Consider the following 25,650-nt stretch of genomic DNA (forward strand, 5'->3'; position numbering starts at 1 on the left):
CTACAGGAGTATCTGCCTGTCCCCAAGCTCAGCATGTTACCAGGCCAGATGTGGTGATGGGTATCTATAGCGGTGTAAACGGGTAATAACTGTCAGGACAAAACCACATAGGCGGAACTAGAATAATGCCTACATGTAAAACCTGACATTTTTTAAATAGCACATGCAAGGATGTGGTTCTGGAGAGGTTCAGGTAATTGTGTTATATGGGAACAGGTATCATGCACAAGTCATTAGCCTATTCCTCGCCAGTCCAATTATTGAGGGGATCAGTCCTTCTGGACACGGCTGTGACTAGCCCGTGCCTTCCCATTTGCCAAGCCATGCGACAATAGCCACTAGGGCCTGTCGCACCGCCCGATCCCCTTGGGGTCCCTCGTACCCATTCTCCGATCCCGGAAAATGAAGCCAAGCCCGCCAAGGTGGAGACCAGCTGGATGGATGCGGGACATGGCGCCGGGCCTTCTCCCTCTCTGCCCGCTCCATGGCCCGGTATACAGGGCAACCGCGATGAGAGGCCTGGTGGCCTCCGCGCAGTAGGCGCACACCGGCCCCTACCTAAGTGTAGCACAGCCTGTGTAATTGTGATAAACACCATAGCGGTTGCACCTTGCTTGGAGCCCACAGCTAACCTGACGGTGGCCCCACATCAGACAGCGGAAATACTGCAAGAGCTGCTAATAGGGACGGTCTATTCTCACCTGTCTGCCGCTATCCACTGAGGTCCTCTCCTGATTGCCTCACCGCTAGGCTGCCTTCCTGCAAGCAGTTCAGGGGTGCGACTGGGTGGCCCTCTCCTGGTGGACCGGCGTCGTCGTCGTCTTCTTCTTCTTCCTGGTCCTGTAGGGCGCACATGGATATATGCATCGTGAACGAGGCGCTAGCAGGCCAAGCCTGGGTAGCAGCCTCTGAACGCCCGGGGACGCCCGTGTCCATGTCGCATTCCGCCTTCCGGGTCGTTTTCCTGGTCTGCGCCCGGGTGGTGGGCCTTCCCTGGGTGGCCCTGGCAGGTGGTGGACGATCCTGTTTGTCGGTCTGCGTATACTTGGTGAAGTGCAGCAGTTCGACCTGAGTGGACCGTCGCCATTCTGCTTGGTCCTCGGCTCCGGTGGAGCCAAGAAGCGTGGGTCTGTGTCCACCTGCTTGTGTTTCAGCCTTCTGGCTGTCTGCGTCTCGGCGGTAGACGCCTCCTGTGACGCTTGGATGGCCGCCTCCTGGCTGCCGGTGTCGGCAGGGCAGCTTCTCTTTCCTGGCAGTCGGATGACCTGAAAGTAAGCAGAATAGCTCCTCTCATAGCGGCCGATCAGGCCTGGGTCCATCGGGCGAATGATTACCGCCCAGTTTAGGATGTTCTCGAGGGCGACTTTTGAGAGATTGTTCCCTACAGCCCTTTCTAGCCTGGTGAGGAGTTCAATCACGTAGGCCTCTCTGTAGCCGTCGTGTCCCGGGCGATAGTACACCATCATTGCAGGGAGGGGCCAAGCTCAGCGGGATGGTCGTGTGTTCGACCCACTGAACGATCTCCACCACTGTTTCCCTGTAGTCCTTTGGGAGGTCATCTCGCAGTTCCGCCATTCCTGTTGTTTCCTGAAATAAATGCCTGAATGAGAGATAGCACTGAAAGTGCTTCGTGACAATGTTGGCAGTGCGTACTGTAAAGTACAGATAAAATACAAACAAGTACAGATGCCTAACTAGTACTTGGAAAGTACAGATAGCCTGCCGAGGAGGGTGAGTCAGCAGGAAGCACGTGCGTCCTCTCGCTGTGACTGCCAAGCTAGTCCTCGACAGTGGTTCCTGACCTTGGTCTTATATATCCTACCCTTTCTGGCTAACGTAAGCCCCCTGGCTGTCTCGTGAAAATTCGGGAAAGTATGTGTCACAGCCAGGTAGTAGGACTTGCGCGTGCCGTTATGTAATTAGAGCTTCGTCTTGCGTGTTTATGTTGTAGTCTGTATGTGTTAATCTATGTATGATAGGCATCCAAGAATTGCTGACTTTATATCCTTCTTCTAAATTCATATTTTAAGGGTGTTTCCTGATTTCGATAGCCTCACGTATTTTCCTTATACCTGGCTGTGACACGTACTTTCCCGAATTCTGACGAGACAGCCAGGGGGCTTACGTCAGCCAGAAAGGGTAGGATATATAAGACCAAGGTCAACTGGACTGGCGAATAAGCTGGAACGAATACAATATAATGCATTCGAGTAGCGGTCAGGCTCCCTTTCGACACACCAGTACGCCACCTACATGCTATTGCGAAAGTCAGCTTGATAAGGCACAACATACGCAAACAAACACTAATAATGTACACCAAGTCGTGGGGTAACAAGATCAACCCACTAGTAAGTGGGATAGGACGCTACGACGTTGATCTGTACAACAAGTACCCCACACCGAAACACATTATGTTCAGCCACAGGGTTAGGAGGCGGGAGGCCGATAGCTGCCCCCCGTAAGCTGACACATACACACCACACAAATATACACTACACTGCAGACACCATGTATCTATGTAAATATGTTCCTTTGCTTACAGCTGTCTTTACCCCCAAGGGCACAGCCGAGGAAAGATTGATAAGATTCACAACACAAGAAGATGACGGCAACGAAGCCAGGCGGTCAAGGACGAATCCATCCACCTCCGCCCCCCGAGAGAGACACGAGTGCAGAAAAACTAGCCAACACCCTATAACGAAGACAGCTGTAGCAGTACTAATATAGAAAGTTATTTGTGTTACTTCACTCTTCATATAGGTAGAACCCTGGACATGAGAGCAGGCAAGCAAGCAGGCACTACAACGGACATCTTTATGTATATATATTGTATTAATAACCTTAGCTTGGTTACAGATCTGCAGTGACAAGTGTGCTTCAACAGCACCGCATAAGAGGGACATCACCAGGCGGAAGAACATAGCCCCTTGCACCACGCAAGGCTTGGCTCTTAATCCCCTTCTCCAAATGGAGGCTTGGCACCAGGGACTACTGGCTGCTGGACAATGGGACGAAATTTTGGCTCAAAATCCAGACGCTAGTGAACCCGAGCCGACCCGGCAATGACAAGAAGGACTGATCCCCATAATAATAGACAATGACAAGGAAATGATTATGACTGCATGACACATATTCCTAACTAACACAACCTCTGGACTTTTCCAGCCCACATCCTTGCATGTGCTATCAAAAGATGTCAAGTTTTACATGTAGGCTCTTTCCTGCCTATGTGGTTTTTCCCTGACCCTTAATACCACACCTTAACACCACCTCACCAACACAAACTCTAGCCGTGGTTGCGAGTCTAACTCGGGGCTTCCCCGAAGCAACAAAAAGAATGTACTGGCGAAGAGGACGAGCTTGACTGTTGTAGTGGAAGGACGTATTCCTCTCACTCGCTCTCTCTCTCCTCGCCAGGCGATTTGTCCTTTCTATGTACTAATCAGGCAGCTGAACTTATAGGTACACTTCCGAAAGAGCTTTGCCAGAGCCGTAGCACTTCTCAGTGCTCGCTTTCTCTGTCAGGACTTTTATTTCAGGAGGACCAGGATGGGTAAGCTATGCATTCCAGCGAGACCGGCCGACTATTGCTGCAAGGGAGCCGAAGCGAAACTACAAGCGGCGCTCAGCGCGGTGGTCGCCCCCGATTTTAGACTCCCGGCGCTCTTGGTGTACAACCGGTGGGGGAAGCACGCCTACGAAGAGAAGCTCAGCATACTCGATCTCTTTAATGCGATCGCGGAGTTCTTCGGAGTGGAGTCGATCTTCAAGATCATCGGCGAGTTGATCCCTGGCTGGGCGGTCGTCATCCGCCCTAAGGACGCAAAGCGCTTCAAGGTCTACGAGGAGCTGGCGTCCCAACAATACTAGGTTGTCTGGCTACCAGGACTCAGGGAGTAGCTGGATGTCTCAGGCAGACAGGAGGCAGCCACCCAGACGGAGCCGAGGACCGAGGACGATGGCGGCGCGACGCCAGTTGGTCCGCTGTACTTCATGAAGTATACGCAGACTAACAAGGCCGCCAACCAGGAACGTCGACCACCTGCCAGTGCAAAGTGGACGCAGACCCAGGCCTACCAGGAAGGGCCTGTTACCCGGGCGCTATCCAGGAAAGCGCCCATGACGGCGGACGGCAGCACAGCAGTGGAGGAGGACGCCCCCTGGTGTTCAGAGGCTGCTGTCTGGGCCCAGCCTGCCACCGTGTCTGTCGAGCTGCAGACATTGATGTGTGTCCCACAGGACAGGGAACGCAAGTCAAGTGTCAACGCAAACCGACGCCACCGCCGCCAGCCAGGAGGAGGGAGAAGACGGCGATGCAGTGGAGCCACCCGCTACCCCGAGGTCACCAGGCCGGAAGGAGAGCCACCAGGACAAGGCCTCTTTCCCTGCCGAGAAGAGATATCCGGGAAGAAGACGCCGCCTCCGGACGAGGAGAAAGAAGAAGACGCAGACCCATCAAGAGTGAGCCGACAAGCCGCAACCCACGACTACTCCCAGGACAGCAGTAGACCGAGGAGCTAACCAGGAGAGGACTCCAGCGCGTAGCGGCAACCAGGTAAGACTGAAACGTCCCCCTCAGCAGCTCTTGCAGTGTTTCCGCTGTTTGAGGTGGGGCCACCGGCAGGAGAGGTGTGGGCTCCTAGTGAGGTGCAACCGTTGTGGTGGTGATCACCACTACACGGCCTGCGCAACACCTAAGGAGGCGCCGGTGTGCGCCAACTGCGCGGAGGGCACCCCGGCCTCCCATCGCAATCGCCCTGTTTACCGGGCCATGGCGCGGGCAGAGAAGAAGGAGGCCTGACGTCATGACCCACCCCCTTCCAGGAGGCCCCTGTCCCGGCGGGCTTGGCCTCATTCTCCGGGATCGGAGAATGGGTACGAGCGTTGCCTACGCTATAATAGAAGGCCTGGACAAGCCAACACATTTCTGGGCGAACGATGTAGTTCAGGCAATGGCCGCTTGGATCGCGTTTATGTTCTGTTGTTCTCATGTTCCGTCTATATCCTTATATTGAAGATTCATACAATAACGCGAAATAATACATTTTTTTATCATTATGTCCGGTGTGAATGAGATATAAATATACAAAACAACTTAGAACACACTACACTTCACAGAGTTCTTTCATTTTGAACTTGTTTATCACAAAGGAGTAAAGAATAGGGAAATAGGCCTAAATAGAAGTTCTGACCCGATTTTTCCCTAATTCTATAATTTCAACACTTTTCTGCTCAGAGGCTTGCTCTTGAATTTGTTTAATAAATCACAGTCATTAGTCACTTTCTTTGCATTATTATCAAGAACAGGCCTGAAAAATGTAAGTATAACGTATGTGATGTGTGCTTGATCACAGTCGCGGCACTGAAACGTCTCTTTAAACTTTGGAGCGGTAAGGAATTTCAGCTTTCGGACAAGATTACATTTTCCGAGATATCCTAACGCCCGCGTTGTAAATATTAATACATTTTTAATAAGAAGAATTTGCATCGGCACTTTGTCGGGGAGGCAGAATTCCCCTCACAGTACTTACATCGTAATCTGATTCGACAAAGTGCAAACTACATGTTCTGGAGTTATCATTAGGAGCCGGAAGAGATACTTTTCTGCTGCCCTGTCTAGAAATAGCAGGCCTCCATTTTCCCCGTAAACTCGGATCTTTAGGAAAAAGATGAAAATTTATAATTGTGTATATTTCTTCGCTGTGTCAGATGTGCAGTTAGGCACGCAAAATTAACCATCATAATAATGTTAATAATAAATAATGTTATTGGCTTTACGTCCCACTAACTACTTTTCGGTTTTCGGAGACGCCGAGGTGCCGGAATTTTGTCCCGCAGGAGTTCTTTTACGTGCCAGTAAATCTACCGGCAGGAGGCTGACGTATTTGAGCACCTTCAAATACCACCGGATTGAGCCAGGATCGAACCTCCCAAGTTGGGGTCGGAAGGCCAGCGCCTCAACCGTGTGACTCACTCAGCCCGGCAATAAACCATCTTAACCTACAGAATGGAAAGAGAAACTTGACGGTAATTGGCCCCAGGGGCTCTGAAATTTTGAACGTGTCTTGGCAACCACGGGGCCCTTAACTGAGTCCTGGCATTTCTTCCACTTACTTGTGCCAGGCTCCTGACTTTCATCTATCCTATCCGACCTTCCTTGGTCAACTCTAGTTCTTTGCCGACCCCTACGCTATTAGGTTTCCGAGGACTAGGGAGTCTTTTATTTTCACGCCCTTCGTGGCCCTTGTCTTCCTTTGGCCGATACTTTCATTTTTCGAAGTGTCGGACCCCTTCCAGTTTTTCTCTCTGATTAGTGTTATATAGAGGATGGTTGCCTAGTTGTACTTCCTCTTAAAACAATAATCGCCACCACCACCTTAACGATAATTTGGAAGCACATAACTAAACAAATGTTACTGTAAATGCATCTCAGCAACCATGCATATATTGCAAATCGTGAGACCAAATAAATTAAAAAACGACAAAACTCTTCATATTTCACGTTAGATAAGGCCTTACCGTATAAAATAAAGTTTAATATATTATTTCTTCTCATAAAACATGTTGCAGTAACACACATCATCATAGAATTCACGCCAAACAGAACATAAACGCGAACCTAGCGGTGGAAAAGAGAAAAACTATTACCCCGCTTTTAATGCAAGAAATTGGCTTTCTGTCCAGGCCTTCTAGTATCTAGTAGGCTTTGGTACGAGGGACTCCAAGGAGGTGGCGCTGTGCGGCGGGCCCTAGTGGTACTAGACACATGGCTCCACAACCGGCAAGGCCCGCACTAGTCACGGCAGTGCCCAGACGGACTGATCATGGTTCATGGCTGGTGTACGATACCTCTTTTCAACTAACACGACCTCTGGATCTTTACATGTAGGCTCTTTCTGCCTATGTCGTTTTCCCTGACCCTTCAATACCACACCTTACCAACACAAACTTGCCTGGTAACGTGTCTAACATGCAAACAGACAGATACTCCTTGTATCACTTCCCACTCTTCCCTGCTATCTATTTTCTTCTTAAAAATTACTAGCATGTCGGAGACCATGTAGATTGAGTCGATGGTCACGCGGGGGGAGCGGGTTTCGGGGACCACCCCGAAAATAAATGGACTGGCGCCCCCCCCCCCCCGAAAATAAAATGGACTTGCGAGAATATGGCTCATGACTCGTGCATGATACCTTTTCTCAATTAACACAAACCTGCCCAGAAACCACATCCTTGCATGTGCTATCAAAATTTGTCAGGTTATACTCTGGCCTTGGTAGCGTGTTTAACACGGGAACAGGCTGATATTCCTTGTATCACTTCCCAGTCCTTGCTGCTACATCTTTTTTCCTTAGAAACTAAGAGCATATCGGAGGCAATGTTGATTACAGTTGATTGCCACGCGGGGGGAGCGCGCATCGCCCCCCCCCCTCGAAGTAAAAAAGAAACAGTCTCGCATTGTGATTGCTGCCTGGGAGACTGATCACCTCGGATCGAGTAGGGGAATTTCAGTCGCCTTGACTAAGAATACTGCAATTTATTTGAATCTTCGGCAAACTGTACGTAATGTACATTAAAAAAAAAAACACGGTTCAACCCGGAAAAAGAACTAATAATTCTACACACCACGGAAGCGGTAAGATAAAAAAAAATCCCTTTGTTTATATAATTTGACGATATATTGCATATTACTTACCTGCTGAAATTAAATTTGTATTAGCTATTCGTGGGTTTTGCATTTTATGTGATGGGGCCCGAATTTTTATTTTGGCAGGCGGGCCCGTATGACATCCGGTACGCCCCTGATCCAGCTCATCTGCTTCAGAAGATATAGTGCGGGGAGGGTGAGAGGTTGACCCCCTGTTCTATAATTGGTGAGTGTTAATTAATTTTCTCTACCACAAAAAGCTAATATATATTCCCCCTTTGTTCAGCTTATCCCAGTTATTTCTGGGGTTGCTGGAACCACATAGGCTGATTTGTTTTTGGCCGGAGGTTTAAGACTATAGAGCGTTCCAACCTTAAATTGCAGTACAGCGTAGATGGAACGCGCTGTTGCGAAATCGACACGTGAAGATCACGCTCGAGTGTGACTCAAACAGGGCGTCACAGTTCCACATTTTTCGTTTGTAATTTTGTAATTTTAAGTTCATTAATTCATAAATTAATATTTGTAGGATGGTAAAATAAATACAACATACCTTAATCACTGGCGTTGCTCTCACAATTTGGACGTACACCTTCTAACATTTCTGCAAGGCCTGATGTTCCCGCGTTGGATGAAACGTGTTCGGGAGGTGAACTTGAGGATGATCCGGACGATGAAGAAAGTCGTATTAAAACCTTTTCATCGTCGACATCGTCCTGTAATTCGTCTGCTTTCCACAAAACTCTTTCATTTTTCTTTAATTCGTTCACGTAATTTGCCCAATTGTCTTATGTTTTTATGGCATAAACATTTTAGTTCAGCATTTGGAACAAAACCATGTTCATTACCCGCGTGGACTAAGGCAGATCACGGTCCTCGGCTTTTCTGTGGCCTAAGTCCCGAACTCACCCCTTCAAAAGCGGCCTGCCGTGCACTTTTCACTGTCGTATCCTTCCATTCTCTTGTCACTGTCTACCCAATATTTACCCACGATTCATCTGTGTAAATTATAGCTTCATTTTGTGCCCTCAAACGTTTTATCTCCCTGAGATATCTGTGCCTCCAATTAATAATTTCATCGGTTTCAGTGAAAGCTGCTTTATTACCCCGTATTAAATAACGGAAGCCTATATCACGTAAGAAGCGATACAACGTAGTTTTGGAAAATCGTGGCAAAGAATCTTCTCCATTTACGCGACTCAAAATCACGTTCAGTGTCGGTGGTATGTTAGCAAACAAAAAAGAGTGAACCGCCCGACGCATCCACTTCTAACAATTTCATCATATTTAACTTTTCTGTCGTCCTCTCTCTCTCTCTTTTTTCCCCCCCCCGAGAGTTCGCAAAGGACCATGTGTGTGTTCCTTCCTTATAGCGCAGATTGTTCTTTCGGAACAACCATAGCTTTAGCTGTTTCACTGATTGCGCTGCTCATATTCATCGTCTTTAAAAAATAATCCAGGACACTCAGTATAATATTGCGTTCTTTTCCCCTGAGTTTACCTACGGAACGTTTCTTTTTAATTTGACGATCCATTATACATCCTTCTGCACTTTTTCTTCGAACTAAGAACTATACATACGAGCACGAACTGACAATTACACATACTACACAAACACAATCCACTTGTCCTCTAGAACTATACATTTATCACTGATCTTGTCCGGCTCCGGAGCTAAATGGTTAGCGTGCTGGCCTTTGGTCCAGAAGGGCCCGGGTTCGATTCCCGGCCGGGTCGGGGATTTTAACCTTCATTGGTTAATTCCAATGGCTCGGGGGCTGGGTGTGTGTGTGCCGTCTTCAGCATTAGAATTCATCACAGGTAGGGGCCCCATTCTTATAGACGCGCAGGTCGCCTATGCGGGGTCAACACTGGAAAGACCTGCACTCGGCCTCTTCGGAGGCCACACGCCATTAAATATTATGGGCCTATATCACTGATCTTTATTTAATCAATCTTATAACACTGATTAAATGAACACCACTGCACACGGCTGCCAGTATATTTAAAAGTTCAGCCGGCCGAGTCACTCGTGAAACGTAAACGAACGAGACGTTCTCCCTGTCATAAGTTAAGAGATAACGAGATAGGGACTTGAGGTATGCTTTAAAAATAACTTCCATATTCGAAGAGCGTTTGCTTTGCTTTAACCACGCCATGATCCTTCTGCACATTTTCTTCGAAATTAGATCCCCACGCACGAGCACGAACTCACGAACCACACACACGAAATGCACTTTCCCTCAAGAATTGTACATATGTCACTGATATGTATTTAATCACTATTATACATACTACTGACGAAATGAGCACTGCACTGCATGCGACTGTCTGGAAATGTTAAAAGCGCATGTTTGGGAGATCACTACCGGTATTACAGCCAGCCAGACAGCCAGCCAGACAGGCAGCCGAGTCACGCGCGAAACCAAAATTCAAAGAGATATTCTTCCGGTCACAAATTAATAACTAAGCAAGATAGGAACTTCGGGATTATTTTAAAAATAACTTCCATATCTGAAGACCATTTGCCTCGCTTTGACCCCCCATGCAAATTCAATAGGAAAGACGCTGGCCAGCGACTGGCTTTTTCGTGCCTACACATAAAATTCCTTGAACATGGCTGAAAATAAACGCATATACTGCATTTTGTTATCATTTAAATTTAAAAATAAATGTATCTACATCGAGCTGAAATATTTCTTTACCAGCAATGAAAAAATTAGGAAAATAATGAATATAAAATAGGAGTTATGGCATGATAAGTTCTATGCAATGAAGATTTTGCATTTGGCGAAACTTTCCATTATATTACCATTTTCTCACTAAATAATTTTTTTACATTTTTTTTGTTAACGGCATCAAATGCGCCTTGAAATTCTGTACATAACACGATATTCACCCATTTTAATCGATAACATTCTGATTCACGGATATTTGGCAAACCCGCTGCACTAGAGTAGGACAGCGCTACCCGCAAAACATGGGAGAAGGAAAGAGACGGAATTATCCCATTACTGCTGTACTGCAATTTAAGGTTGGAACGCTCTATAGATGTCCTTCCTGGCGTCACGTGATTCTTGAGATGAAAATCTCGACCCAGAATCGACCGGGATTCAAACCTCAGCCTTCCGGGTGGGAAGCCAACAACTAAGTCACTGAGCTAATCACGCCCCCCCCCCCCCAAAAGCGATTATGTGCTATTTTTATTAATTCGGAATTTAACGGCTTTTATACTAAAATTTAGCGGTGAAAATATTTCTGCGTTGGCAATACTGAACCATCACTACGTGAAGTGTAAATAAGCGAATGTAAATATGTACCAGTATCTCTTCCGTACTGTTTTCGTTTCCGGAATTTTTTTTAATGCTTAGATGTTTACCTTGGCCAAATTAATAAAAAGGAGGTAAACTAAAGTAATTGTTGTACAATACTCCTTATACAGTTTACCGAAACACTGCAATTAATCGCGTTTTTGTGTTCTTTGTGGGATGTAAATCAGTGAATTGCTCTTGAGTGGTTATGTGCGGACCGTGCAGTTCGACTAGTGGGCATGGCACTCAGTGGGTTCGTCGAGTTTTTCCAAAAGGGGAAGGTGAGTTGCGACGTTAATTTTCTCCCACGTGAAATTTAAAGACGTGTCTATTTTAAGGAGCTTACGTACACTATCTCGTTGATATAGTTTTCTTTTACTGTAGATGTGGATTGACGAGACCTTTACTATAATTGTTGGAATAGAAAATTGTGCCGGAGAAATTGATCAACATCTAAATGCAGTTTGTTTTACTAACGAATGTTAATTATGAATTTCAGGTGTGTCAGTTTCTTTTAGGGGATGTTCAGTAGAACAAATTCACAACTTACCCCTAGCACTCTTCAGCCACTCTGTATGCATCCAATAACATATCCGAGTAATGAAACTGCAGTTTAGTAGCTAATAAAATTTGACCGGCATCTGAATGCAGTTTGTTTTTGTAGTTAATTTAATGTTGAATATGTATTTAAGCTATATTAATTCTTTTTTTTCGGGGGTGTTCAGTGGAACAAATGCAGGGTTGTTGAATGTTAGTTAATTTTCTTTTTTCTGGGGTGTTCAGTGGAACAAATGCTCTTTAGTCATGACAAAACTACATTTTAGTCTATTACTTGTTACGAAATGGCGCATGGCTTTTAGTGCTGGGAGTGTCCGAGGACAAGTTCTGCTCGCCAGATGCATGTCTTTGATTTGACGTGCGTAGGCGACTTGCGCGTCGTGATGAGGATGAAATGATGATGAAGACTACACGTATAATACACCCAGCTCCCGTGTCAGCGGAATTAACCAATTATGGTTAAATTTCCGACCCTGCCGGGAATTGAACCCGCGACCCCTGTGACCTTACCACTTAGCCATCGAGCCGGACTATTACTTGTTAAATGCTATGGTTCAAGTATTAGGTTATAATATTTTCATACTGTTTGCCTCAAATGTGTAAGAACTTTTTTGTGAGACAGTACAAGATCTCTTCAGATAAAATATTTATCTTCAGTATTATGCACACAGTTAAATTTCCTTGGTTTTGATGTCGCTCAGTAGCTTAGTCTGTACGGATAGCTTTTAAGTGTTCTGGAATTGCATATTCAAAACACTTCCAAAAGATGATCAATGGCAAGACATTTGACAAATGACAAATGATAATGACGCGGCATCAAAGGGGAGTTGGTAACAAATTAACTAGTGTGGAAATGCTGTAAGTAACCTGTAACTCTGAGATTCAGTATATACATATAATCTCAAGCCCGTATGTCACTTTATTTCCATGGGTAGGAGCTACCAGTACGGTTCTGCAGTAGACAGATAAAACTTTTCTAGTGTGTTTTTCAAATGCTGGAGCTGTACCTTAATTTAGGACACAGCCGCTTTCCTTCCCACTCCTAGCCCTTGTAATAATATTGTAATAGCATGATCAGCGAAAGACCAGAAGTGCACAGTTGGGATATAAGGCTGTACCTATTGAAGCTCTTTTAAATGAACACAGTAATTTGTATTCCTCTGACATAATCCGGTAAAAGCTTCTATTCTCATGGGGCAGACCCAGAAAAGGGCAAAGTTTTATCATATGTTACTCAGCATTAGTACCAGGAGTCACCACTTGTGCAGTGCGGGCATCTTGGCGCAGTATGACTGTGGAACAAAGGACAAGACCGTCGGTCTTCATTGTTTGGTCTGGCTTGTAACAAAACCATTGGACTGGATTGGTTAGGTCCACCTAGTGACAAAATCATTGGGATGGGGGCAAGCAAAAGTGGGTCTGGGCACGTAAGCTTCTAGCCTTCTATAGGGCAGTGGCAGTGCATTCTATTTTTGAAACTGGTAAAAAGCTGAATTAATGAGGTATGCTAGATAGTGACAAAGCCTGTGGTCTGAATTGGTTAGGTCTAGCTAGTGACAAACTCGTACATTATTTTCCTCGTTATAAATTGACGCCATGTCATGTAAGCTTTATAACATTGTAAGGAAGTAGAAATAATTTAAATCTTTCGGGCAGTTCATTTACAGTTTGCTTAATGTCGCACCGACACAGATAGGTGTTGTGGTGATGATGGGATAGGAAAGGCCTAGGAGTGGGAAGTAAGCGGACGTGGCCTTAATTAAGGTACAGCCCCAGCATTTTCCTGGTGTGAAAATGGGAAACCACGGAAAACCATCTTCAGGGCTGCCGACAGTGGGGTTCGAATCCACTATCTCCTGGGTACAAGCTCACAGCTGCGTGCCCCTAAATGCACAGCCAATGCTTTTTAGAGGAGAGATGTATTAATTGCGATTTTAGGAACCCACCAGCCTGCCCCCAGAAATACATGTACTCTTATAACCTAATGAAGAGTAGCTCACAGCATTCTCCATTGCTGAAGTAGCTACTAGCATTGCTATTGGCTGATGTAAAATGCCAGGAATGATCAGAATTAAATTCTGTCATCAAGCCCAGCAGAATAAAAGTACTGGCTTTTTTCTGTGGCCGTGGCGCATACTGTCCTCACCTAAAGTTAAAAACTTCATAGTTCCGTATTGAACCTTCATAATAATAAAAATGTTGTAGGCCCTAGTGTAATTTATGTGCACCAGTTTTGTATGTGTTGAAAAGGTGGATTTCCTTACATCAAAATTACTTGCATGGTACCGTCCGCACTGCAAAAAAAAAAAAAAAGGTAATTTAGTAGCTGTAGTAGCTGGGAACAGTGGCCCGATGCCACACTCCCTTCGAGAGGCTTTTTCAACAATTTTAAATTTAGACAGACATGATAGTTTTTCTTATACTTAGTTTGTAAAATTTTAATTAGAATGGTAAACAATTTGTAAGTAAATTGTAAGGCAAGTAATGATATCACAAATCAAGAAATGATTGATAGATTGCAAAACCGCTGAATAAAAGAACAATAAGTTCTTGAAACGTATGGTAATTAGACAACGTAAAGATTGTAGTTTAGTATTGACTACGTGCAGTGTAGATTATAAGTTATCAGTGATAGACTAGGCTTTTTGCTATTACCACAGTCCATGCTGTCTGCATGGCAAGGAAAAAGGTGATTTAGTAGCTGTAACATTTCTTTGCACATCTAGGCCATCTCTGTCATAAGAATAGTGGTCCCTTCGAGGTCACACTCCCTTCGAGAGTCTGCTTTCTATCGCTGCGACGGATACTATCCGCATAGCAAGATAAAGGTCATTTAGTGCTTATCTTATTTCCTAAGTTGACTGGTTGGCAGCCTTGTGAAACACCCTGTCACGTCGTCTGTGAGAAGGAAACAAACGACCGTCATTCCGCGCGTAGATGTTTGCGATATAAGTAGTGACCCGTGGTACTAATGTTCCATGACATGTTATATAATGATGTTTCCTTTACATTTTTTTTTACAATTTTGCTTTACGTCGCACTGACACAGATAGGTCTTATGGTTACTGTGGGATAAAGGGTTAGGAGTGAAAGGAAGCAGCAGTGGCCTTAATAAAGGTACAGTCCCAGCATTTGCCTGGTGTGAAAATGGGAAACCATAGAAAACCATCTTCAGGGCTGCCAACTGTGGGGTTCACAGCTCACAGCTGCACGTCCCTAATCGCACGGCCAACTCGCCTGGTCTTTTTTCCTTTACAGGTTGTATTTACTTTTGTTTCTATTCTGCATGATTTAGTAACAGAATTTAGTCCTGTTGAATGCTGGGAATGATGTCATTTCCGATTATATGTCAACCAATGGCAATGCTGGTAGGGGCTCAGCTAATGGAGAATGGCGTGTGCTACATTTAATTACGTTACAAAAGTAAATCTACTTCTGGGGGCAGGCTGATGGGTCCCTGGCTATCGTAATGAACACATCTCTCCTGTAAAAAGCAATTCCATGTAAGATTTGCATAATTTCAACTCCCTTTTAATGTTATTTTAATGTTATTAAGGTTGAGTGGCAGATAGTAAAATTCTACCCTCTGTTATGAACATTCAAGAAATAATGGAAACTTGAAGATGTTTAAGATTGGGAAGGTGTAGTATGAACTCGGGGGAGAAGAGATAAAGTATGATGGTTACGACAAACATGGAGTCGCAACCACTGTAGTTCTAGAAAAGATGATAGTTCAGTGTCATAGGCCTATTTCTTAAATTGCATGTATGTCTCGCACATGCATTTTGAGCATGCTACCTCGTTGGGGGCAATTCTGGTCTCACATCATTAAAAACAACTTCACGATAATCAAAATGTTGTATTACAAGAGCTTTGAATAGTACCTTATTAAGTTTTGTTGCAAAGATATGTATATATTTATATAAAGAATGTAGATCTGAGAAAATTTTTGGCATATATGTGTGGCGTGCATACCAAGTCATGCATGTCTTTTAGGGTGTAACATGTACCAACTTCAAAATTTTTGAACGCTCACCCTCTAATTTTGTTCGAATGACTCTAAAACATGTCTGTACAAAATTTTGTTGAGATCAGAGCATTCTAACCCGTGGCTTCTTGAGTGCGAAGTCACATGAAGAACAAGTCCGGACTTGCCACCCAGCTCTGAGTCAGGCCTGAGCCTATCAGCATGTGCATTGTTATCTATTATGTCACATGTGGTTTCGAGCTCCTAATGTAACATAATGTCACATAAATTAACAGTGCCAGGGAAATGTGTGTTTATAATAGGAGATATAAAACACCAAATAACTGGACACATATTACAAACTAGCAAGATACCCGTGCTTCGCTACGGAATTATACTGAAATTTATAATTGAATGCTTATTGTTTTAGATATATAATCCGCCGAAATTCGCGATCTGACTCGTTTTCGGCGAGAATCCACCAAAATTCCCGATCTGACTCGTTTTCTATTAGATTTCGGCATGTTTCCTCCCATTTTTCAATCTTCCTTTCCAGCAATCGATTTCGTACTTCCCGGGCTAGGCTCAGGTATTCCTCCCGGTCAGTTGGGTCCCTAAATCTTTGCCATATTTTCCTATAATCATTTTTAATATGGATAAAATCCTTCAGGAGAACCGGCGTGGTGTCATATTGGGTGCCTTGGTGGCACTAAACCCGCGGCCGGACTGCATTCTTAGTCATTACCAGTCCAGGAGCCGTTTTCAGCGCAGTCCGCACAACTGTCGACGGTCCGGAACATTATTATTATTATTATTATTATTATGTGTTGCTGTAATGGCTGATGACAGGGAAAACCGGAGTATCCGGAGAAAAACCTGTCCCGCCTCCGTTTTGTCCAGCACGAATGACACATGTAGTGACCGGGATTTGAACCACGGAACCCAGCTGTGAGAGGCCGGCGCGCTGCCGCCTGAGCAACGGAGGATCCTTATAAGTACATTAAGAACAGTAAAATCAATAGATTTCACCTCCTTCTACACCCCACCACCGTTAAGTTTATTTACCGCCACCCACTCCCCTCCCCAAAAAGAAATTAAAAGAAGGCTTGTTTCTTTATGTTTAAAGGAGATTCCAAACACCAATGTTCACGTCTATTACCTTCAGTTTTGAGATATAAGTATCCCCATAAAAATAATTTATTTTTTCACTTCATTTCACTAAGTGAATATTCCCGCAAAAAATACTTGTTTGTTTAATAGTAAAGGATCTTCTAAATACCAATTATCGCGACTTTAACTTCTTCAGTTTTTGATTTATGTGTCCACATGAAAGGAATTCAACTCCTTTACACTCCCGCCCCCAAAAATGGTTTCCCACCAAAACACGTTTTTCTTTGTTTTTAAAGGAGATCCAAATACGAATTTTCACGTCTGTAACAACTTTAGTTTTTATTAGATGTATGTATTCTCATACAATTAAGTCAATTAATTTTTCAATTCCTTAACCCCCCCTCTTCATTGGATTTTCCGAGTATACGTGTTTCTTTACTTTTAAAGCAGATTGCAAATATCAAATTTCTCGTCTGTAAGTCTGTAACATCTTCATTTTTGAGATATCAGTAGCCTAATTAAAAGGATTCAACACCATTTTCAGTCACTTTTACCCCCCTCCACCCAAGTGGTATTTCCGAAAACTAAAAATACACGTTTCTTTATGTTTAATAGAGATAAAAAATACCATTTTTCACTTCTGTAACATGTTAAGTTTTTTTAGATTTACCGTAAAAGTTCTCATTTAAAAATTTCACCCCTTTTGAGATCCCCTTAAGTGGAGTTTCCAAAAACAAATCACCTATGTTTCTTTACATTTACAGGAGATTCCAAACACCCACTTTTTACGTCTGTAACATTTTAAGTTTCCAAGATATTCTGTAGATATAGTCTTTCAAAAAATTCACCCCAATTTGTCACGCCTACTTAACCGCCATTAATTGGATTTTCCAAAAACTAAAAAAATACGTGTTTCTTTATTTTTAAAGGAGATCCCTTATACAAATTTTCAGTTCTGTAATATCTACCGTTTCTGAGATATATGTATCCCCACTAAAAGCATTCAACCCATTTTTCACCCTTTTACACCCCTCCTATTGGGATTTACAGGAAACAAAAAAAAATACGCGTTTCTTTATTTTTAGAGGAGATTCTAACTACCAATTGTTACATCTGTAAATTTTAAAGTTTTAAGATGTAGACACACTCATTTCAAAAAATCAACCCCCTTTTCACCCCCCAATATTTGGATTTTCCAAAAACGAAAAAATATGTGTTGCTTTACTTTTAAAGTAGATCCCAAATACCAATTTTCAGGTCTGTAATATCTTCAGGTTCTGAAATATAAGTAGCCTCATTAAAGGCATTCAACCCATTATTCACCCTTTTACAGCCTTCCTATTGGGATTTTCCGAAAACAAAAAAATACGTGTTTCTTTATTTTTAAAGGAGATTATAAATACCAATTTTCACATCTGTAAACTTTTAAAATTTTCATATGTAGATACACTCATTTTAAAAATTCACACCCCTTTTCACCCCCCCCCCAATTACTTGGATTTTCCAAAAACGAAAAATACCTGTTTCTTTATTATTTTTAAGTAGATCTCAAATACCAATTTTCAGGTCTGTAATATCTTCAGGTTCTGAAATATAATTAGCCTCATTAAAGGTATTTAACATATTTTCACCCTTTTCCACCCTTCCTATTGGGATTTTCCGAAAAGAAAAATATACGTGTTTCTTTATTTTTAAAGGAGATTCTAAGTACTAATTTTTACATTTATAAACTTTAAAAGTTTCGTGATATGTATAGATACTCTAATTTTAGAAATCACCCTCTTCTCACCCCCCATTAATTGGATTTTCCAAAAACAAAAAAATACGTGGTTCGTTATTATTAAAGGAGATACAAAACACCAATTTTCAGGTCTGTGATATCTTCAGTTTCTGAGATATAAGTATCCTCATTAAATGCATTCAACCCCTTTTCACCCCTTTCCTCCTTTCCTATTAGGATTTTCCGAAAACAAAAAATAAGTGTTTCTTTATTTTTAATGAAGATTCTAAATACCAATTTTTACATCTGTAAACTTTCAACGTTTTGAGATATAGATACACTGATTTTAAAAATTCACCCCCCTTTTCACCCTCCCATTTACTGCATTTACCAAAAACAAAAAATACGTGTTTCTTTATTTTTAAAAGAGATCAAAAGTACCAATTTTCAGGTCTGTAAAACCTTTAGTTTCTGAGACATAAGTACCGGTATCCTGATTAAAGGCATTCAACCACTTTTCACCCTTTTTCGCCCCTCCTATTGGGATTTTCTGAAAACAAAAAAATACGTGTTTCCTTACTTTTAATGAAGAGTCTAAATACCAATTTTTACATTTGTAAACTTTAAAAGTTTTGAGATATAGATACACTCATTTTAAAATTTCACCCCCCTTTTCACCCCCTTAGCTACGGAATATCCAAAAATCCTCTCTTAGCGAGCACCTACATCTTAATATGAATGTATATCCAAAATTTCATTTCATTATGTCCAGTAGTTTTGGCTCGGCGATGATGAATCAGTCAGTCAGTCAGTCAGTCAGTCAGTCAGGACAAGCTATTTTATATATATAGATTGTCTTCAGGGAAGCTTTGGAAGATGCGGAGAAGGGAATCCTCTCGAATGGGTGAATGGATTAACGTTTGCTGTGCAGACGATGCAGTGATTTTTGCAGATAAAATTGTTTGCAGTTCTTTATTGACAGAGTGACACAGGTCAGCTACAGAAATAATAATGTTATTGGCTTTATGTCCACTAACTACTTTTATGATTTTCGAAGACGCCAAAGTGCCGGAATTGAGTCCACAGGAGTTCTTTTACGTGCTAGTAATTCTACCGACACGAGGCTTATGTATTTGAGCACCTTCAAATATCACCGGGCTGAGCCAGGATCCAGCTTGCCAAGTTGAGGTCAGAAGGCCAGCACTTCAACTGTCTGAGCCACTCAGCTCGGCATCAGCCGATGGTCTCTACAGCAATATAAAGAAGACAAAGTCCATGATCATCAGTATAAACAAAATCACCACTTGTCATCTTATGATAGATCAGAAGGTGGTGGTTATTGTTTTAAGAGGAAGTACAGTTGCAGTTCAGAAGCCCATTGAATGCCTAGGCCTGCACAGATATGCGAGGGTTGGGGCGTAAGTCGTGGCAACTATTATTATTTTTTTGCACGAATGTGGGACCTACCAGAGAAATGAAAATATACCAGTGGAGTGGGAAGTGTAAGGTGCTGTGGAATGTATGAATAATGCAGGGTAGGGTATAAAGCAAGGAAAATGCCCGCCATTAAATCCTTGATAATACCAATATAAATGGTCCGTTATTGGACATTATAAATTTTTCAGCTAGCTCATTCTTGGTTGCCAGCGTTTTGCCCTCGTGTGCTAGGGTGGGCTCATCAGTTGGTACCTAGCACACCTACCAATACGCTGGCTAGTGCATACCGTGGAGGCCACTGCGTAGGCTAACTGGAGCCACCGGCAGTGCCAATGCACTAAGAGACTTTGTCTCATCACTAAAAATTGATGCCTGCTTGGCCATCAGATGATATAGATGTTGATTCCCATAGGGAATCTGAAATATTTGTCCTGAATGAGCAAATTTATAATACCAATATAAATGGTCCGTTATTGGACATTATAAATTTTCCAGCTAGCTCATTCTTGGTTGCCAGCGTTTCGCCCTCGTGTGCTAGGGTGGGCTCATCAGTTGGTACCTAGCACACCTACCAATACGCTGGCTAGTGCATACCGTGGAGGCCACTGCGTAGGCTAACTGGAGCCACCGGCAGTGCCAATGCACTAAGAGACTTTGTCTCATCACTAAAAATTGATGCCTGCTTGGCCATCAGATGATATAGATGTTGATTCCCATAGGGAATCTGAAATATTTGTCCTGAATGAGCAAATTTATAATACCAATATAAATGGTCCGTTATTGGACATTATAAATTTTCCAGCTAGCTCATTCTTGGTTGCCAGCGTTTCGCCCTCGTGTGCTAGGGTGGGCTCATCAGTTGGTACCTAGCACACCTACCAATACGCTGGCTAGTGCATACCGTGGAGGCCACTGCGTAGGCTAACTGGAGCCACCGGCAGTGCCAATGCACTAAGAGACTTTGTCTCATCACTAAAAATTGATGCCTGCTTGGCCATCAGATGATATAGATGTTGATTCCCATAGGGAATCTGAAATATTTGTCCTGAATGAGCAAATTTATAATACCAATATAAATGGTCCGTTATTGGACATTATAAATTTTCCAGCTAGCTCATTCTTGGTTGCCAGCATTTCGCCCTCGTGTGCTAGGGTGGGTTCATCAGTTGGTACCTAGCACACCTACCAATACGCTGGCTAGTGCATACCGTGGAGGCCACTGCGTAGGCTAACTGGAGCCACCGGCAGTGCCAATGCACTAAGAGACTTTGTCTCATCACTAAAAATTGATGCCTGCTTGGCCATTAGATGATATAGATGTTGATTCCCATAGGGAATCTGAAATATTTGTCCTGAATGAGCAAATTTATAATACCAATATAAGTGGTCCGTTATTGGACATTATAAATTTTCCAGCTAGCTCATTCTTGGTTGCCAGCGTTTCACCCTCGTGTGCTAGGGTGGGCTCATCAGTTGGTACCTAGCACACCTACCAATACGCTGGCTAGTGCATACCGTGGAGGCCACTGCGTAGGCTAACTGGAGCCACCGGCAGTGCCAATGCACTAAGAGACTTTGTCTCATCACTAAAAATTGATGCCTGCTTGGCCATCAGATGATATAGATGTTGATTCCCATAGGGAATCTGAAATATTTGTCCTGAATGAGCAAATTTATATAAATTTATAAATAAATAATAAATAAATAGAGAAATGAAAATATACCAGTGGAGTGGGAAGTGTAAGGTGCTGTGGAATGTATGAATAATGCAGGGTAGGGTATAAAGCAAGGAAAATGCCCGCCATTAAATCCTTGATAATAAATAAATTTATAAATTGAATGTCGGATTGGTGATACAAAGCTAGAACAGGTCGATAATTTCAAGTACAGTATTTAGGTTGTGTGTTCTCCCAGGATGGTAATATAGTAAGTGAGATTGAATCAAGGTGTCGTAAAGCTAATGCAGTGAGCTCGCAGTTGCAATCAACAGTATTCTGTAAGAAGGAAGTCGGCTCCCAGATGAAACTGTCCTTACATCGGTCTGTTTTCAGACCAACTTTGCTTTACGGGAGCGAAAGCTGGGTGGACTCAGGATATCTTACCCTTAAGTTAGAAGTAACAGACAGGAAAGTAGCAGGAATGATTGCTGGTACAAACAGGTGGGAACAATGGGAGGAGGGTACTTGGAATAAGGAGATAAAGGCTAATTTAGGAATGAACTCAATGGATGAAGCTGTACGCATAGACCGGGTTCGGTGGTGGGGTCATGTGAGGCGAATGGACGAGGATAGGTTACCTAGGAGAATAATGGACTCTGTTATGGAGGGTAAGAGAAGTAGAGGTAGACCAAGACGACGATGGTTAGACTCAGTTTCTAACGATTTAAAGATAAGAGGTATAGAACTAAATGAGGCCACAACACTAGTTGCAAATCGAGGATTGTGGCAAAGTTTAGTAAATTCACAGAGACTTGCAGACTGAACGCTGAAAGGCATATAAGTCTATAATGATGATGTATGTATGTATGTTAAGTAGTTTTTGAGTTTATCCATTTTAAACAAATATGCAAACACACAAAACTTTTTCTCTTTATAATGTTAGTATAGATTATGTAGGCCAGACTGGTAGATACCAGGAACATCTTAATGCTTAAAAATGTAATAGATTTTCAGTCTTTTTCTACCGTATGTCAAGATCTTATCATACTACTCATCGAAAACAAAGGTGTCCTCTTCAACATTTTTGAAAATATTCCTACATGGATCAAAGGTTGAACCCAATGGGAAACCTAAATGAAATCTCAGAAAAGCATGATATCCTCTTTGATGAATGAACTAGAATCATTAAGAAACAAGTTACCTCCCGCAATGCAAGAAACATCATCACACGCAGTTCTCCTAGCTTAAAACGTGCCCTGCCCACTCCAGTCCCTCCTTCCATTCCCTCTCCTCTCCACCTCAAAAAGGCTGCTCCCCAGCCTTCATTGTTACGCTGCGTTCCGTTGACCAGTCGAACAAGGGCACAGCAACAAGCTACAGCCTATCCAATGGGACCAGCGAGGAGTAAGTAATGCATTCTGCGTTGACCTATTCTTCTTTTTTTTAACTTTCGAGGCATAAGTTTTAACATTTTGTTTCCTCTGTTTTAGACTTCTCACTCAGGCTTGACAAATAACATCGATAGTTAATGGATTTTTCAATTATAGAGTTTCAAGATTCCTGTTTGCTGTCCACTGTCATTTTGTAGCAGATGTTCCCTGCCACCAGAGCCCTACATTACACTAATCTTCTTAATGCAATGCACCTGTGAAAATCCTTGAATCTACAATTTTCATCCTTTCATCCTAGAATTTTGATCGTTTTATGTCAGTATCAATATGATACAACATACGTTTCACATTTTGAGATACTAAAAAATTTAAAAACATTTTAAAAACTTTTCAATATATTTATTAAATGCTCCTCAGGCCAAACGGCTCAACAGATCTTGCTGAAAATTTTATCTCACTTTAAAAATACTAATATAAAAGAAGTGATGTGCGGGTTTTGATGAATTTTAATTACACAAAAAAAAAAATTCACCTAGGCGTAAGTCAGTTCTTATTAGAGATGGGAGTTACATATTGTATCATGATCTTGTATCCTGTTCCATTGCATTAAGCTGTTCCAGAAATATTATGTTCCGTCCGAGACCCTAATACAAAAGTAACTGTCTCAGTGAAACCAAGGGGGCTCCTGATTGGTTAACAGATGTTAGACTGCAAGCAAGCACGGCAGTTAGTCTTCAGCGCGCACTCCTGTGCAGGCATGAGCGTTACATTTGTAACTGCTTAGACTAGACAGTACTGACACTCCTATACTGTTACTTGTCAGCTGGTTACAGAATTACAGATATTCATTAGTTGTCTCAAGAGCATTTTATTAGGTTTACAAGTGGTAATACATACAGTTGTGTAGTTTCTCGAAACAGTTCCGCGTTGCCTGTCCAGTTAATATTTCGTGTTTTACACTGTGCTGTGCGAGATGAGTAAACGACAGAAGACGTGTCCTATGTGGTCTTATTTCACTGTCACAGACTATGTAAATAAATCTGCCCAATGTGATTTATGTGGGAAAAAATTTAGTTACTGGGGAATGGTTTCTAACTTGAAGAAACATATTGAAAGAAGGCACCCAACAGTAAATATTTTCGTGTTAAACTCTCAAAATTCTACCAGTACATGTGGGTCTGATAATGTTCATAGTACTCAAATATCAGGTCCTGGACAACCATCGCAAGTGCCACCTCGTGTACCTATCCCTCCTCCTGAATCTTCACCATCACCTGCAGCCCGTGGGGCAGTGAAGCAACAGTCGCTGTCATCATTTTTACAAGGGCAAAGAAAAATGAGTGATGGTACAGAAAAAAGAAGCTGGACAAACTACTGTTACAGTTGTATACCATGAATTTTCAGCCTTTTTATACAGTGGAAGATGAAGGTTTTGCAGCCTTTTGTACTGGGTTAAACCCTGCCTACCTTTTGCCTGATAAGAAGACTATTTCATCATCACTTGTTCCAGCAGCATACAACAGTTGTTCGTCAACATTTAATGTCTGCTTCCAGCGTCTGTTTAACTACAGACTCGTGGATGTCTGCTACCTAGCTCTCACTGCACACTTCATAAATGAAGATTTCGAACTAGAGTCACTTTTGCTGGAATGTTCAATTTTTGCCTCATAGTCACACAAATGTTAATTTAGCTGCTGAAATTAGGTGTATTTCAGACAAATTTAATTTGTCCAAAACAATTGTAGCCGTTGTAACGGACAGCGCATCTAATATGAAAAATGCTGTTGTAAATGAACTTCAATGGAAGCACTTTCCCTGTTATGCGCACACTTTAAATTCAATCGTCCAGGATGCATTGAAACAGATACAATTATTACTGGAGAAAGTAAAACATGTAGTGGCATATTTTAAGAGAAGCACAACGGGCATGGAGAAGCTACTGATAGCACACAAGAACATGGGTTCTTTTCATCCCAAGAAACTTATTCAGGAAGTCCCTACGAGGTGGAATTCCACCTACCATATGTTACAAAGGTTTTGTGAATTGGAGGACGCAGTGAGAACTTCAATAGCTCTCATAAATAGGCATCCCGGTCCTTTCTCAGGAGGAATGGACATTTTGTAAGGAACTTTGTACTCTTCTCAAGCCATTTGCAGAGGTTACACTCATAATGAGTGGCCATAAATATATAACAGGCAGCCAAGTACTTATTTTGACAAATGGCCTCACAAATGTTTGCCGAAAACTGTTAATTAAGCCCTTCAGTGAAACAGTAATCAGCGTTGTAAACAAATTATATGAGGGACTCACTTCTAGAATGAAAAATCTAGCGTACAACGAAGCGATTGCCTTATGTATGTTTCTGGATCCAAGGTTCAAGTTCCTGGCATTCACAGACAAGACTGCAGGAGAACTAGCAAAGAAGCATGCAATCGATCTGTTATCAAAATTAAAGAAACACGAGCAGGTTATAGCTAACGCAGATGATGGTGAACAAGTTCTGAAAATAGATGACAACAGGAGTGAGTTCTCTATTTGGACTGACCGGGCGAGTTGGCCGTGCGCGTAGAGGCGCGCGGCTGTGAGCTTGCATCCGGGAGATCGTGGGTTCGAGCCCCACTGTCGGCAGCCCTGAAGATGGTTTTCCGTGGTTTCCCATTTTCATACCAGGCAAATGCTGGGGCTGTATCTTAATTAAGGCCACGGCCACTTCCTTCCCACTCCTAGCCCTTCCCTGTCCCATCGTTGCCATAAGACCTATCTGTGTCGGTGCGACGTAAAGCAGCTAGCAAAAAAAAAAAAAAAATATTTGGACTGATTTTTATAAGGTGACATCTTCAAGAAAACCC

General features: G+C 42.8%; 1 protein-coding gene across 1 annotated transcript in view; it reads left to right on the plus strand.

Annotated features, from left to right (window-relative positions):
* The first annotated feature begins 11,047 nt into the window (after positions 1–11,047).
* Positions 11,048–25,650, plus strand: part of Mob3 (MOB kinase activator 3) — a 121,140-nt gene continuing 106,537 nt past the window's right edge. The window contains exon 1 of the mRNA XM_067139729.2: positions 11,048–11,240. Coding sequence (XP_066995830.1) covers positions 11,199–11,240 — 42 coding nt within the window. The 5' untranslated portion in view covers positions 11,048–11,198. The remainder of the gene's footprint in view (positions 11,241–25,650) is intronic.

This window comes from Anabrus simplex, chromosome 2 (assembly GCF_040414725.1).
Source record: "Anabrus simplex isolate iqAnaSimp1 chromosome 2, ASM4041472v1, whole genome shotgun sequence".
NCBI lineage: Eukaryota > Metazoa > Arthropoda > Insecta > Orthoptera > Tettigoniidae > Anabrus > Anabrus simplex.